The 13,464-nt window shown below is 39.0% G+C and overlaps 1 protein-coding gene across 2 annotated transcripts in view; it reads left to right on the plus strand.

Moving 5' to 3' along the window:
* Nucleotides 1-977: 977 nt before the first annotated feature.
* Nucleotides 978-13,464, plus strand: part of adamts7 (a disintegrin-like and metallopeptidase (reprolysin type) with thrombospondin type 1 motif, 7) — a 113,724-nt gene continuing 101,237 nt past the window's right edge. For both annotated transcript variants that reach the window (XM_016670026.1, XM_007548975.2), the window contains exons 1-2: nt 978-1,558; nt 6,112-6,311. In XM_016670026.1, the coding sequence (XP_016525512.1) occupies nt 1,318-1,558; nt 6,112-6,311 (441 nt within the window). In that variant the 5' untranslated portion in view covers nt 978-1,317. The remainder of the gene's footprint in view (nt 1,559-6,111; nt 6,312-13,464) is intronic.

Raw genomic sequence — 13,464 nt, forward strand, 5'->3', positions numbered from 1 at the left:
ACTTGATATGATGGGTCTTGGTAAAACATATTCATTAGCTACATTTACACTTAAAAAAGATAAACTCCCAAAATTACAAAACTATCTCTGACACTAGTTATTTTTGTGGGGGAACAATAATTATGTGTCGTATGCATTTTTTTTAAAATAAAACCCTCTAAAATTTTTCTATTCCTACTGCCTACATTAAAATGGAATTGCCTTCTTTTTTTTTTTTTTTTTTAGCTAAGACCAATAAAACCAGTAATAACTGAATGGTTTTATTTAGTTTTCAAAATGGAAAAATAAGTAATGTTTTCATTTGGTGTACAACCGAGTTTTATAAAGAAACAAAAACGTTAAAACCTCTCAAATACGTTCTGGTTCCCGCCGAGTATTCTCTTCCAAGAAAGGAGGTGCTGTGAAGGCCGCGGGTCCCTCTGTGGCTCCTGAGGCCTGGAAAACCTGAAAGCTGTCAAGATCACCAACTTTCAGTTGCACTTAGCTGTCATTAACCCATTCAAGCCTGATGCACTTAATGGTGACTCTTGGCTTTTAACCTCACAGAAATGGCAACTGTGCATCATTTTCAAAGCGAAAAAGCTAAGTCAATAATTTAGAATAATAGGTGAGGCTTTAGCTTTTCAAAAGCATGACATTTCCCCAGTGGATGAGAAATGCTTTTACCGACAGTTTTTGGTTTTCTGTATAGCATAGGTTATGTTAGGATACATTTTGCTATTAAAAAAAAATAGTTTTCTGGTTTTATGCCACAATTTGAGATTAAACGTATGACTCCATCAAGCTTCCCGACTCGTTTCTGTTATCAGGCTTGAAAGAAAATAGTCTGAACCTCGTAGAACTTTGAAAATAGAGCTGGAAATGAGAACATATATGTAGATATTTTCATAAACAAGAGTGATTGTATTCAATGCAGTACGGCGATTATGTTGTAATTGTCAGATTTTTATTAAAACACATAAAAATAATAACTTCCTTTAAAGCTTCCTGAGTTGTGGTGTTTTTACAATTTCATGGACTGAATATTCCTTTTAAGCTTAATACGCTATTTGTGATGAGGATTAATTGAGTTTTGATGAAAAATTACCATAATTCTTGTATTGTCATACCCATTCATAAATATGCATCGTTTCATTGAATGGGACCGTAACAAAAAACCAAATTTCCTCTGCCTTGTATGCCATACTAAGAATGCCATCCGAGCTTTTCATGGCAACCCAGTTCAATATTTGACTCAAATTGTCCTCCCTTTTTGCACAACTACACACTCCACTGATGTTTTAGATTTTGCTCACAGATCCTGTGGAAGACATTTTCATGAATGGTCTTGTTAAATCTAATGTCCTGAATGTTTCCGCTTTCTTATTTCTGCAGACCGGGCTGTTTAAGTTGTCTGACGAGGAGTTTTTCATTCAGCCTCTGGAGAAGTCCAGCGCTGAGACCTCAGCACCTCAGGCCCACGCCATCTACAAACGCCACGCGTCTCCTCCTGTCCGCCGTCCAGTCATCCAGCCCATCTCGGGGAAACCGGGCCTCAACGGCACCTGTGGAAACCAAAGTAAATCATGAGTCATGCATTTTTATTTGACATTATTCCGATTTCACCCAGTTGAATTTGCGGTGGGAGATTAGACCTTAACATTGTCGGATTGTTTCAGGAACAATCTAAAGATGCAGGCAACATCATGCAGAAAGAGTTTTACTCGCGGATTAATCCGCTGATGCTGATCTGTGTGAATCAAAAGGACGCCTACTTTATCCTCTCTCTTTCTGCAGCTCATCGCAGGGTAATAATTGGCTCCAGTCTGAGGAATAATATACATATATTCGCTCATATATCAGCTGTTTAAAATTCTGAGCTGGCTGAACTTGACTTTGAAGGATGGTTTAAAAACCTTGGGAGATTAAACAGATTTTTTTTATTACTATTTAGCCAGTACATTCAGGGAGCCTTTTTTGTCAGTCATTTCAGAAGCTGAATTGGTTCGTAAAAATTTTACGAGTTTAAGACGCTGAAAATTTGGAGGTTTCAATTACAGCTACATGAATGATTTCTTTAAAAATATGCATCACACAAACTAGACTTCTTTTTTTTTTAAAAATAGTATATGTGTATATAACCGAATGTGATCGTTATTAATATTTCTCTGGGCTTTTACAACGCTCCTTCTGATTTTGGCAGCTTTCTTTCTGTCCTCTATCTGACCTGAACACAATATTGAGCAACTTAAGCTTACCAAAGTTTGGGTAGAGGACAAGCCCTGCATAAAATAAGCTTCTGGAGTTAAAAAAAAAGAAAAGAAAAAAAGAACTGCCTACAGCAAAAAAAGAGAAAGATCCAGCAACACAGGACCCTAGAGATTCATCGTGATTCACTTGTTGTTGCTATATACAAAGTTTTCAGCTATTGGCTCTTTGGGATTCCCTGTTTTTGATCTAAAATACTTTTTTCTGTCTCAACAGTTTGGTTCCACATATATTCAACCAATCATATAGAACCAAACTGTCTTACCAAGCAAGGTTTTATTAGCTCTAGTGGGCTTTATTTGAGTGGTCAGACAGGAAAGTGGGTAAAGAGAGAGAGGGGGGGAAACGTGACAAACGTCATCAGGCCAGGACTTCGAACCTGTGACAACCGGTTCAAGGACCAAAGCCTCCATAGATGGGTTGTGCTTTGCCCCTGCGCCGCTGCTGAACCCCTTTGACACACTTTTCTATTATTCACTATTTTTGTGGCAGATAACCTCCTTGGGAAAGGGTCGGGTACTGACCCTGGACAACTGTTGATCATTATAAAGTCTTACTGGTTGAAAGTGAAATCTATAAGAAATGACGGATGATTCAAAACTTTTGCACAGTTCACAAGATACTCTGTTCAAAAAGAATTATACTTGTATCTCTTGTATTTACATCATTATGCTTTTTAAAATTGTTAAATGAACAGGTTTTTGCATATAAAGTTTTCAATAATCATTGCTGGCAAAATTTCAGATGTTTTTTTTATTTCACTGGTTTTTCAGAGAATCTCTGGGCCGTCCTAGACGACCTCCCCGAAATGGATAAATGATTTTGAGTTTAGTAGATGGAGAAGCCCACTCTTCAACCTTCCCCCCTTTTTCCTGGTGTATCTACTGAAAGATCCAGTTGGCCTTCTGTTTTGGACCATTACCATGCTGGAACGTTTGAATGCATCATATGCACAGAGTCTGGCCAGAAGTGCGAAAGTTTTTCTCCAGATGCTTTCCTTCAGTTTTAAAAAAAAGATCTCTTTTTGGTTCAGACCTCTACACCATCAGTGGATCTTCCTCAGTGTGTCACAGTAGGAATCGTGTACTTTATGATGTGCATTTTGTTAAACTCTCTCCAAACGTAGCGTGACCATAATCTAAACATTTGGCTCATCAAGGTTAGTGGGGGTTTTTTTTCTGTGGTTTTTGGCAAGCTATAGGCAGGCAGCTCTCTGGCACTTGCATAGTAATAGTAGCTCTTTTTTCTTCAAGTTTCAGGTAGTTTTGAGTCTTGAAATTGCCATTTCTTTCTTATTCCAGTGATTTTTGTGTGCCTCTTTTTATCCTGAAGAACTTTCCTAACAATTGTGGCTGCAATTTGTCTTTCTACACGACTGTGACTTTGTTTCAAAATGGTCTCTGTCCCTCCTCTAAGTTTGAACACTGCTGAATAGCATTCGCAATTCCTTAGATATTCTTTTCTTTTTTACATATTTTTACTCTTTTCGAGCCCGTTTTCACGCAGATCGTTTGGTTATACTTTTACACATCTCATCGCTCAGAAACAGGCATGTTGTAAGTGTGGAGGTGTCTCTGCCTGGAGCCATGAAGCCGAGAAACGGATCATGCGGACGGCCTTTAGTAGCTGTTTAAGTCCATGTGGCTCAACATGTGTGCAAATGATCAAGTCGGGGTCATTTTGATAGTTTCTGTAATATTCCTACCTTATCGAAGCCTCGGCTCACAAAGCATTTTAAACTTTTCCATGTATTACCTCTTTAACCATGTACTTTACATATAAAGTAGCTGTAGAAGGCCTGTACTGTTTTTACAGATCCTTTTATAAGTCTAGTATGAGATTAATGTAAGGCTCATCGTTTCTTTCCTCTTGTGTTTGTATTTAAAACAGCAGTCCATCTGCACTCTGGCTCACGAACAAAAAACAAAACAAAAAACAATTCAAGATTGATGCTTCCACCTCCAGGATTTGTAAAACCCCTGAGGAAATCTAATTTAAGTCCCTTTTTTGACTTCCATTACGCTGAAGCCATCATACCTATATCGGCTTGACTAATCCACCGAAAAGGGATAACTTTATTAGCTGCTGTCTTGCTATAAATATTCTTTGCCAAATTTATTCTAAATCTGTCTTTAAGCTTAAGATTCGTTTCCGCTGTATCACTTTTTCAGCGAGCCTGTACTGTTCTCATTGATCCCTGAAGCACTGCTCGCAGCTGTTTGTCTATTTTAATGATTTTATTCCAGATATGCGGTTCGATGTGCTGCTGGTGTTCTTGGTCGTAACTCGTCCTTATTCATATGAATCTAACAAGCAGCTCCAAGACTGTTTACATGCATTGTATGAAGCATTTTTGCTAATAATGTACAGAAAGTGTCCTTTGCAGAGTGAAAGGGTTAATTTCTTTGTAGGGTAAGGAGGATGAGATGTTTTTAAATGCCTTAAATATGTAAATTGTTCCATTTGATGTTGAACTTCTATCAACACAAAAAGACATCCTGTTAAATAAATTCATGCTGCTCTGAGGTGTTGGGTATTTTGATTCTCATCATTTTACTGATAATTCAGTTTTGAGGCTCTGCTTTAAAATCACCTGATTTCTCATACAAAAAAAAAAAAAGAATGCTTAAAAGAAAAACATTTGTTTTTATTTCAAATATATATATGAAAAATTATCATTGTATTTTACAATGAAATAATTTAATTGTTGAAATAAAAAAATCTAGATTTTCTTTTTCGATAAAATATTGGTAAAAATACAGTGATATGAATTTAGTCTGATGTCGGCATCCACATGCTACACTGTTGTTGATTAGCAAACAAAAACAAAGCTGCTCCTAGATAAACTAAGTACACCCTGTTTTAATAGGCTTAATTGTAAAGTGTTTTTGAGTGTCCAGAAAAGCGCTATACAAGTCTAATTTCATGACAGTCAAAGTATCTGTTAGGTATTTTCTATCAAAAACACCCAATTAGTAGAAGCAAGTAGCGAAACAGGAGTTCGGTTGGCTTGTCACTCTGGTTCACACAAGTGTGTGTTTACACAACGCCAAGTAGAAATGACGTTTCGCAATCACTTTAGATTCCTTGATTACTTGAGATTAGTTCTCAAGTAGAAAACACTCAAAACAATTGAAAACCTTCTCTGCAAGTTCACTACAGGCTGAGCCTAATTGGAACTCAAGAGCCGAGCTTTTAAGTTTATAGTCCTCAGTCGACATCTTTAACAGTGTTCAAGATGGCAATTACAAAAAAGTCTGAGTACGTCTGACTTTGTTTGGAGGGGTAGATGCCAACATAGAGGAGTTAGCCACGAGGCATGGCACAATATTTGATGAAAACCAAATGCAGGACGCCGACACCTCTTCCCAACCACTGAGCACGGTGATGGAGTCAGTGAATATTTTGTTCATCTCAAAGGGAAATTAAATGTTGTAACATACGCCATCTAAGTTTTTTTTTTTTTTTTTTTTTTGTTGTCGATTCTGATGATTGTATGGAGAAAGGATCTCCTATAGCAGTCTGTAATACAGCAACAGACTGCTGTGTATGTAAACTAATAAAGTTACATACACAACACTAAAACCAGGTTGTGTAACCTATTCAGCCATTGGGTGTATCATTTTTTCAACATTCAGTGTGTCCACTTTGACTCGGGTTTATTACATTCAACCTGGTAAAAGTGAGATCATTTTTTTTTTGTCCTTCAAATATTAGAAGTGAAAGGATGTCCACTTCCTTTATTTTGTCGTAACTTGCATCAGTTGGTAGGAAACGCTCTTCCGTCCAAAACCATAGAATAACCCAGACAGCTAAGCTCATGTCGGAGGATGTGTGAACACTCTGAAATCCTTGCGTCTCCAGATACCCTCCAGAGTGTTGAGGACATCGAGAGGCAGCGGGAGCGGTGGGAACGACGCCATCACAAGCGGAGGCGCAGAATTCATCAGCGCTCTGTAAGCAGAGAGAAGTGGGTGGAGACTTTAGTGGTGGCGGATCCCAAAATGGTGGACCATCACGGGAGCAAAGCTGTGGAGGACTACGTCCTCGCCGTCATGAACATTGTGAGTATTTTACGTTTGACAGTTGGTACGTTTAGTACTTTGGGAAAATGACCAATTTGATTATGTGCGTCAAACTAGATTGTCTGGAAGCTTTTCATTCATCAATGCACCACCCAAGGCCTTCAGTGTTATTTAGAAACTAAAACGTCAATAAAAGTCATTTCATCCCTGCTGCACTTTAGTCAGATTGAGCTCAGGGGAAATGAACAGTCAAATCAACACTTGAATTAATAATTGAGAGTTTTTTGCAGCGTAGCACAGAGTATTATTTTAACTAAACGGGACTCCATCATCAGCTAATGTAGTTGCCATAATGTAGTGTTGATGCTTCTGTGCTTTTCTGTGTCATAATTGGTGCACATTAAAATGCCATCGTCAAGACGCCAGAATCCAAGTGTCTCGTCAGGAAGTGGCCTGTAGCTTCAGGCTCTGCCATCGTCCCATAGTGCAATCTGCTGTAATTTCCTCCCCTGATAAACGACACACACAGCCGTTCAGCTTTACGCCTCATAGAGGTGTGATGCATATTTTACAGTGTTTTAACTGCTTTGGCGCCTGGTGGCAGGATGTTGCCACGTCTGCCGTATTTAAGATGGCAAATACAGAGCCGGCATTAAATTCAAATGAATGTGAAATTGCGCTTCGTGTTATTTAAACAAATTTTACATTTAACAAGTTATGTCATTATTTCTTTACATGGTTATTGAGAAGTTAAAGAGGAAATACTCTGTAAGATCAACTTTTTTGAGCTTTATATTATACTAGAATTTTATTCCCTGATCAGAAGCACATGTGGAGTACTGCCTTGATTCTTCCAATCTCATGTGGCAACCATTCAGGGGTTCTTAAAAGTGTGTGAGCTCACAGAGCACCTCTTCCTCTCCCTCCACCTCGCCTTCCTCACTCAGCTTCTCCAGACTAGCGGCAGCAGCAATTGGCAAACCCCTGGTGGAACTGCGCATCTGCTGAGCTCATCATAGGATCTGCTTCTCAGTCCAATGCTCCTTAAAATGACTGTAAACGAGAAGTGTTGTGATGATACTGTTGTCCTTAAAGTGGAGTGTTGGAAAGAGTAGCAGCTTCTTAAAGAGACAGAGGCCCAATTTCAAGGCGTCACAAAATCAAATTTCTTTGAAGTCATGTTTGATATATATTTATAACAACTGAATGCAATATAGTTGTTTCATTGTGCCAGAAAATGGCACCATGTGCCTTGAAAAAAGCAATGCCTCCCTTTCTGGTGGTGGCTGTAGTCTGACCTGTGCTAACATCCACTTTGAAGGGCAGTCACTGTTTTCATGCAGACATCGACTCGTGGCCTCTGAAGAATTGTTGGTGTGAGACACTTTTTCCTGAATCCTGTTGGGGACAAAGGTCGGTCAGTCATTCAACAACAACGACTCATGTTTATAACGGTTTATTTTACTTTGGGCCAATTTTGAAGGAGAATTATTATTTCAATGGAATCAAATCTACATGTTTGTTTTTAACAGAGATATGCAAAGTATTGAATCGCAATCATCATCAGTGTAATTGTCTGCATATCATCTTAATCTTTAATGTGGAACATGCAAATATTCCGCATTAAAGATGGGCTAACGTAATAAACACTTAATGTACCACATATTTTTCCTCTCCTGCTAGAATTATATATAAATGCAATCGAAACAGACGCCTTTCTATATCTGGAGGCTGGTATTGGTGTGGCGCAGGGTGAGCAGACTGTGGATGTGGACTTTGGTCAATACAGGCAGGAAAACGCTGTGAGGTGAAGGTGGGAAGGTGGAGGGCTTCCCAGGGTCTTATGGTGGCCAAAACAAAAAGAGGCCCTAGACATGAATTCGACATTGATCAGTTTTGTTCGTGTTGGCGAGATGATCGATGTCAAGTTGCCACAGAGGAATTAGAAAAGCTACTCCGTGAGGAAAAGAAATGAGAAGCTGCAGGAATAGCTCTCAATCCCAAGAATTAAGGGAAACGTGAAAGAACAAATCTTTAGTCAGTTCATAATAACCCACATTTGCACATAGCACAACTACAAAGGAGTAGTGCGTCAAATAATGCAAAGACAAGTAAGGAGAAAACTGTGTGACTCCAGGGCATCCCCTCATTCTATAAGTGGTGTTCAAAGAGTTTTACTTTCAATTAAAAAAATAAAATAAAATCATAAGAGAAATTATGACATGATCATAAGAATATAAGATCAAAATACATGTATGCTGTGTTTGTTAGAGACATTGGCTTTGTTCTGGCCTTAATCTTGGCCTGCCAACACTGGGCTAAGAGACAGCTTGATAAATTGGCCCACTTAATCTGACAAATGTACGTTTAAAAGTTAAAAGGGACTGCTAAAGGCAATGAAGAAGACGAGTGGGGGTGTTGACATTCACAGCTGTTTTAGGCATTAAGGTTACACATTCTCACATCACAGGCAGAGCTTAGTCTCCCTGAAATGCAGAAGACTGCACTGTCTGTCTTTTTACAGGTTTTTATGGTATACGTGGTTCTGGTTGCCAGATGCTACAGCCTGCTGATAAACGACCGTGACAACGTTAGCAGCTCTGGGTGCGAGAGTGTACTACTGATCATAGCCTTGTGATACACTTACTCATTGATCTTGAGATAGAGCACTAAAGAAAGGTGAATTAGCCTTAATTGTCTTTCCAAGGATTGTCCATGAGACTACAGTGTATTTTCCTTATGATGTATTTTAAACAGAGAAACATAGCTTTGTTTTTCTTTTTCTACCGAGAAGTATTGGTGTGCATTTAACTACATATCCCAATAGATTATTCTATGGTAAAATATTTAAAGTGAAGGAATAATTTCCTGATATGATTACCAGTAGTTAGTTTCTACTTTTGTTTGCCGAGAAGTATTGGTGTGCATTTAACTACATATCCCAATAGATTATTCTATGGTAAAATATTTTAAGTGAAGGAATAATTTCCTGATATGATTACCAGTAGTTAGTTTCTACTTTTGTTTGGGTGGAAACTGCATCTAAAAGCAGCCCAAGTGCTTAAAAAAATAAAATAAAAATCACCCAGACATTTTTTGGCAAAAAGTTTGTTTGTTGTCTGGAAAATGAGTCATTTCAAAAACCTCCCGATTAAGTCACAAACTACGCACTGTGCTGTTACTAGCAACCCCAGTTACCTAGCAACTCAAGCTGAACTCCAGCCCATCTGGTCAGCTGGTTCTACTGCTATATGCGCTGTACAATGGCTGCTGGAAAAGACAAGTGCTTTGTTATTGACTTACTACCCAGAAACGGCTTGCAGCTTTCTCGTTGGTTATGCAGGAGGCTCTACTTCTGCTCTTCAAAGATGCACAAAATTGCGCAACTGTATGCAACCATTTTCATGTGTGAGTTGGAGGGGTGTGGTCAGCAGCAGCATATTTGGATTTAAAGTGACGAAAGGCCCTAAAACAGCTCATTCTGAATGGAGCTCAAAATTGTCAGACTAAAATCTCATCATCGAAGAATGGTTTTGCACACAAAATGTAATACACATGTTTTGTATTGCCCAGAAACCTATCCTAACCTTTCCAAAGAAGCATAATAGGTCACCTTCAAGCATATAATAAAAGGTCAAAGAGACGCTCTGGTGGAGGCTTAATACAAGTTGCTGGTAGGCATTTCTAGGAGTTGAGCAGCAGAGGATCCAAGACTGGACGCATAACAAGAAAAAAACGGCTGCAACCCCAGGATAGTAACGGAGGAGGAGCAGTTCCACCCCCGGCAGAGATGAGTGGCATTAAAAGGGAGAAAGAAGTGGAGAAAGAGAAGCAGGCACACAGAAACCCACCACGATTTATGTGTCATGACAGACTGCCTCATTCACAGAACATTCTGTCATCAACCTATGATGAGCCACTCTTTCAGCTGCTGCTCATCAAGCACTGATGAGCTTTCAGATATCGAACCGCCATCGTAAAACCAAATGAGGCACGGAGTGGAGCTCGGCGGGGTCGCAGCAAAGAAGTGTCTTAAGGTTGAACACATAAATGTGTGTAAAACTTTTTTGATTTATTTTCTTTTTTTCTATTTTCAAGCATTGCTGCAACTGAAGAAGCTTCACTTGGCTGAAGTTCAGGGATCTGTTGTCTTGGTGCACTGTCTCGCCTTGTTCTTTTTTTTCTTTCTTCTTTTTTCTTCTTCTTTTCGCATAAAATCCCCTGACCATCTGGCTGCACAGCCCAGATATAATTACTACATCAAACTCTTGAGGTGCAACAGCAACTATACCATATCATAAATCAAATGATGCAGCGAGGTGATTACAACGCGAGTCGAGGCGTGTTAACGCTGGCAGGTTGAATTCAACCCACTTTAAAAAAACAAACAAAAACAAAACAGACACCATGACATAGTGTCTAAATCCCTCCTTGATGTCTGAAAGAGGCTGAACTTTCTTCCTGTTATGAAGCACAGCAAAGGAGATTGTTTCACATGGTCCTCAATTTGTTGACTCTTTAAAATTATGGTATGTCTTAATAAAAGTTACACTTTCTAGTTTTTTTTTTTTGTTTGTTTTTTTTTACATTAATGCAAGAAATGTGGTGTTTTAATAAATACTAGACCTAAATAACCAGAGGCGCACAAAATTGAATTGCATTCATTATTGCAGCCATGGTGGGAGCAATATAATTATCTCAAAGGACACGCTGGACGCAGTATTTGATATGATATTACATTTGAGGTGTCAGACACCGCATTTTGATTACATAGCTCACTAGTTGGATCGGTCTTCGTTCTCAGATGTTTATTGGCTAAGAAGCTGAGGGATGATAGATATTGTCATTGCAATTTTTTTAATCCATTGTCTTTCAAATAAATGAAATTATGCAGCTCTGTTCTTTACTTTAAACTAGTGAAGGCATTTCAATATTTTTGTTGAGGTAATTTTTTCAGCCATTTTCATCCTCAATGTAGCAATTTCAAGTTGTTTTTTTTCTTTCTTGTTTTTTTAATTAGTTTTCATAATGTATGTAAAAAAGTTTATATGAACTTTAATTTGATTTCAAGCCAGCAGTTCTGCTTTCTGATGGCTTGGTGTACCTTGTTAGTCCAGTGGCAGCCTTCGTCTCTCTAACTTCAGATCCTCACACAAGGTCCGCTGTTGCAGCTCATGTGGAGGGATGTTTTGTTGACAGGAGCCTGATCCGGTAGAAACCACCAGCAGGTTTTGTTATCTGTTGTTTTGGAACACAAAGCAGAGATCACACCTCATTCTACATTCCCATCAACAAGCCTTAAGCGCTGTAGACTTTCCAGTTCACAGCTCGGACCGCTCCTACAGAGCTGCTGCGTACAACAGCCAAAACCCCCCCCAAAAAAAAACAAACAACAAAAAACAAAAAACCCTGCTGCTTTGAAATGCTCTCCACTAGAGTCATTCAGCTGCAGAGGCAGACACAGGACTGCTGGGTTCACACAACAAAAATAGAGGTTTTAAAAGTCTGATTCCTCAGGTTAATCAACTTGTACACACACATATTTTTGAATGACGGTGGTGTGTGTAAGGGCATTTTGTTTTTTTAGCTTGGAGTAGAAGTTTACATCAAAACAGGAAAACATTCAAAGTTTTGTATTTTATGTAGCAAGTCATTTATGTCTCCTGGGAATGCCCTTGAAACCATTAAATAGAAAATACTCCTTAGTTTTGTCTTAGATATTTGACCTCTGTCCTACATTTATGGTAATTTCTAAGACTTCCTTCAAGACTTTGCAGTGTGACATTAAAAGTCATTTAGAACATTAATTAGCTTGACGGGTCGTCTTCTCGTGTGGAGAAAGAAAGCAACATGCTGCCGATTGCTACCACATAAACCCCTGAGTACGTGAAGGCAAACATCTTGAATTTGGCCGTCAAACACCATCTTTAAGTAAAACCTGTTGAATTGAACCAGTGGATCCCCGTCTCTTTTCAGAATTATTTTCAGAAAATCCACTTCCGTAAATGTATTTATTCGAAAGAAAATGCAGCTTAGAAAGCTGAAATAATTGTGCGCAATGCTGTTATACATATATTTGCAAAATAGCCAATCCAAGATCTAAATGTGGTTGTCTTAACAACAATCTACATCAGGTTTCAATTAATATTTAATCTACTGTGAAGTTTCTATGATTTAAAAAAAAAATTATTTTACACCTAATGGATTGCTATAAGCACTCTCCTCGTGTTTTGAAAACTGCGGCGCCGTCATATGAGTTGAGAGAACATCAGGAAGGGGAATTCATTGATGAAAAGGAGACGGTTTAACTGACTTAGCAGACGATTTTACACAGAGGAAGCAGGCATTATTCTCCACTTCCTCTCCTCGTTCTTGTTTGAGGTCTTTTAAAGCTTTGAACATTAAAGCGCCACACAATCCCGCTTTGCCATAACAATATATCAGAGCCTCAAGGGAAAGCAAGTTCTTTCTGGTATCTAAACAATAATGTCATCATCTTCCTCCGACACAGTTTGCTCCATTGTCTCATCACTGATGTTTGTCTTTGTGTGTACCAGCAGCGCGGCGCATACGTATTCTGGAGCCGTGCTCGTCCTGTGTGCTCACAGCGGCTTGACCAAAATGAGTCCCCCCCCCCCCCCCCCCCAACATCCTTCATATTGTGACCTGATGGTTAATTATTTTAGTCCCTCCAGGATGTTTAGGATCAATAAGTTTAATTAAAAGTGGCAGCCGAGGTAAATGACTCTATAAAAAATTCTTGGGACACGATGTGGACTTCGAGACCAAAGTGCAAATGGTTTCTCTGCCCAATCAAAACGTGCCCACTGGGTTAAGCGGTACAAGTGGCTGTGGGACAAAAATAATTTCAACCAGTTCAAAATAACCTCCGCTCTGTCATAAATCTCGACGTAGAAACAATAGAAACTTTGACAGGGGGACGTGGATTAAAAATAGCCTAAATGCACATCCATTGTTACCGACTCCAGGGAAATCTGCGATGCTTGGAGCCGCATTCTGATTAACGTCTTCGTTTATGTCGAGACTGTCTCAAGCTGCGGATTCAACAACTTAATGTACACTTCCTGAATAACTGACCACGTTCCTCTCCTATATTAAGATGCAGGTGTTGGTTGCGCCAAATCAACGTCTCTCTTTTGCACCTGGGATTGAATCTGTTGCAGCTGCTAGC

Source organism: Poecilia formosa, unplaced genomic scaffold (genome assembly GCF_000485575.1).
Source record: "Poecilia formosa unplaced genomic scaffold, Poecilia_formosa-5.1.2 Scaffold29, whole genome shotgun sequence".
Lineage (NCBI taxonomy): Eukaryota > Metazoa > Chordata > Actinopteri > Cyprinodontiformes > Poeciliidae > Poecilia > Poecilia formosa.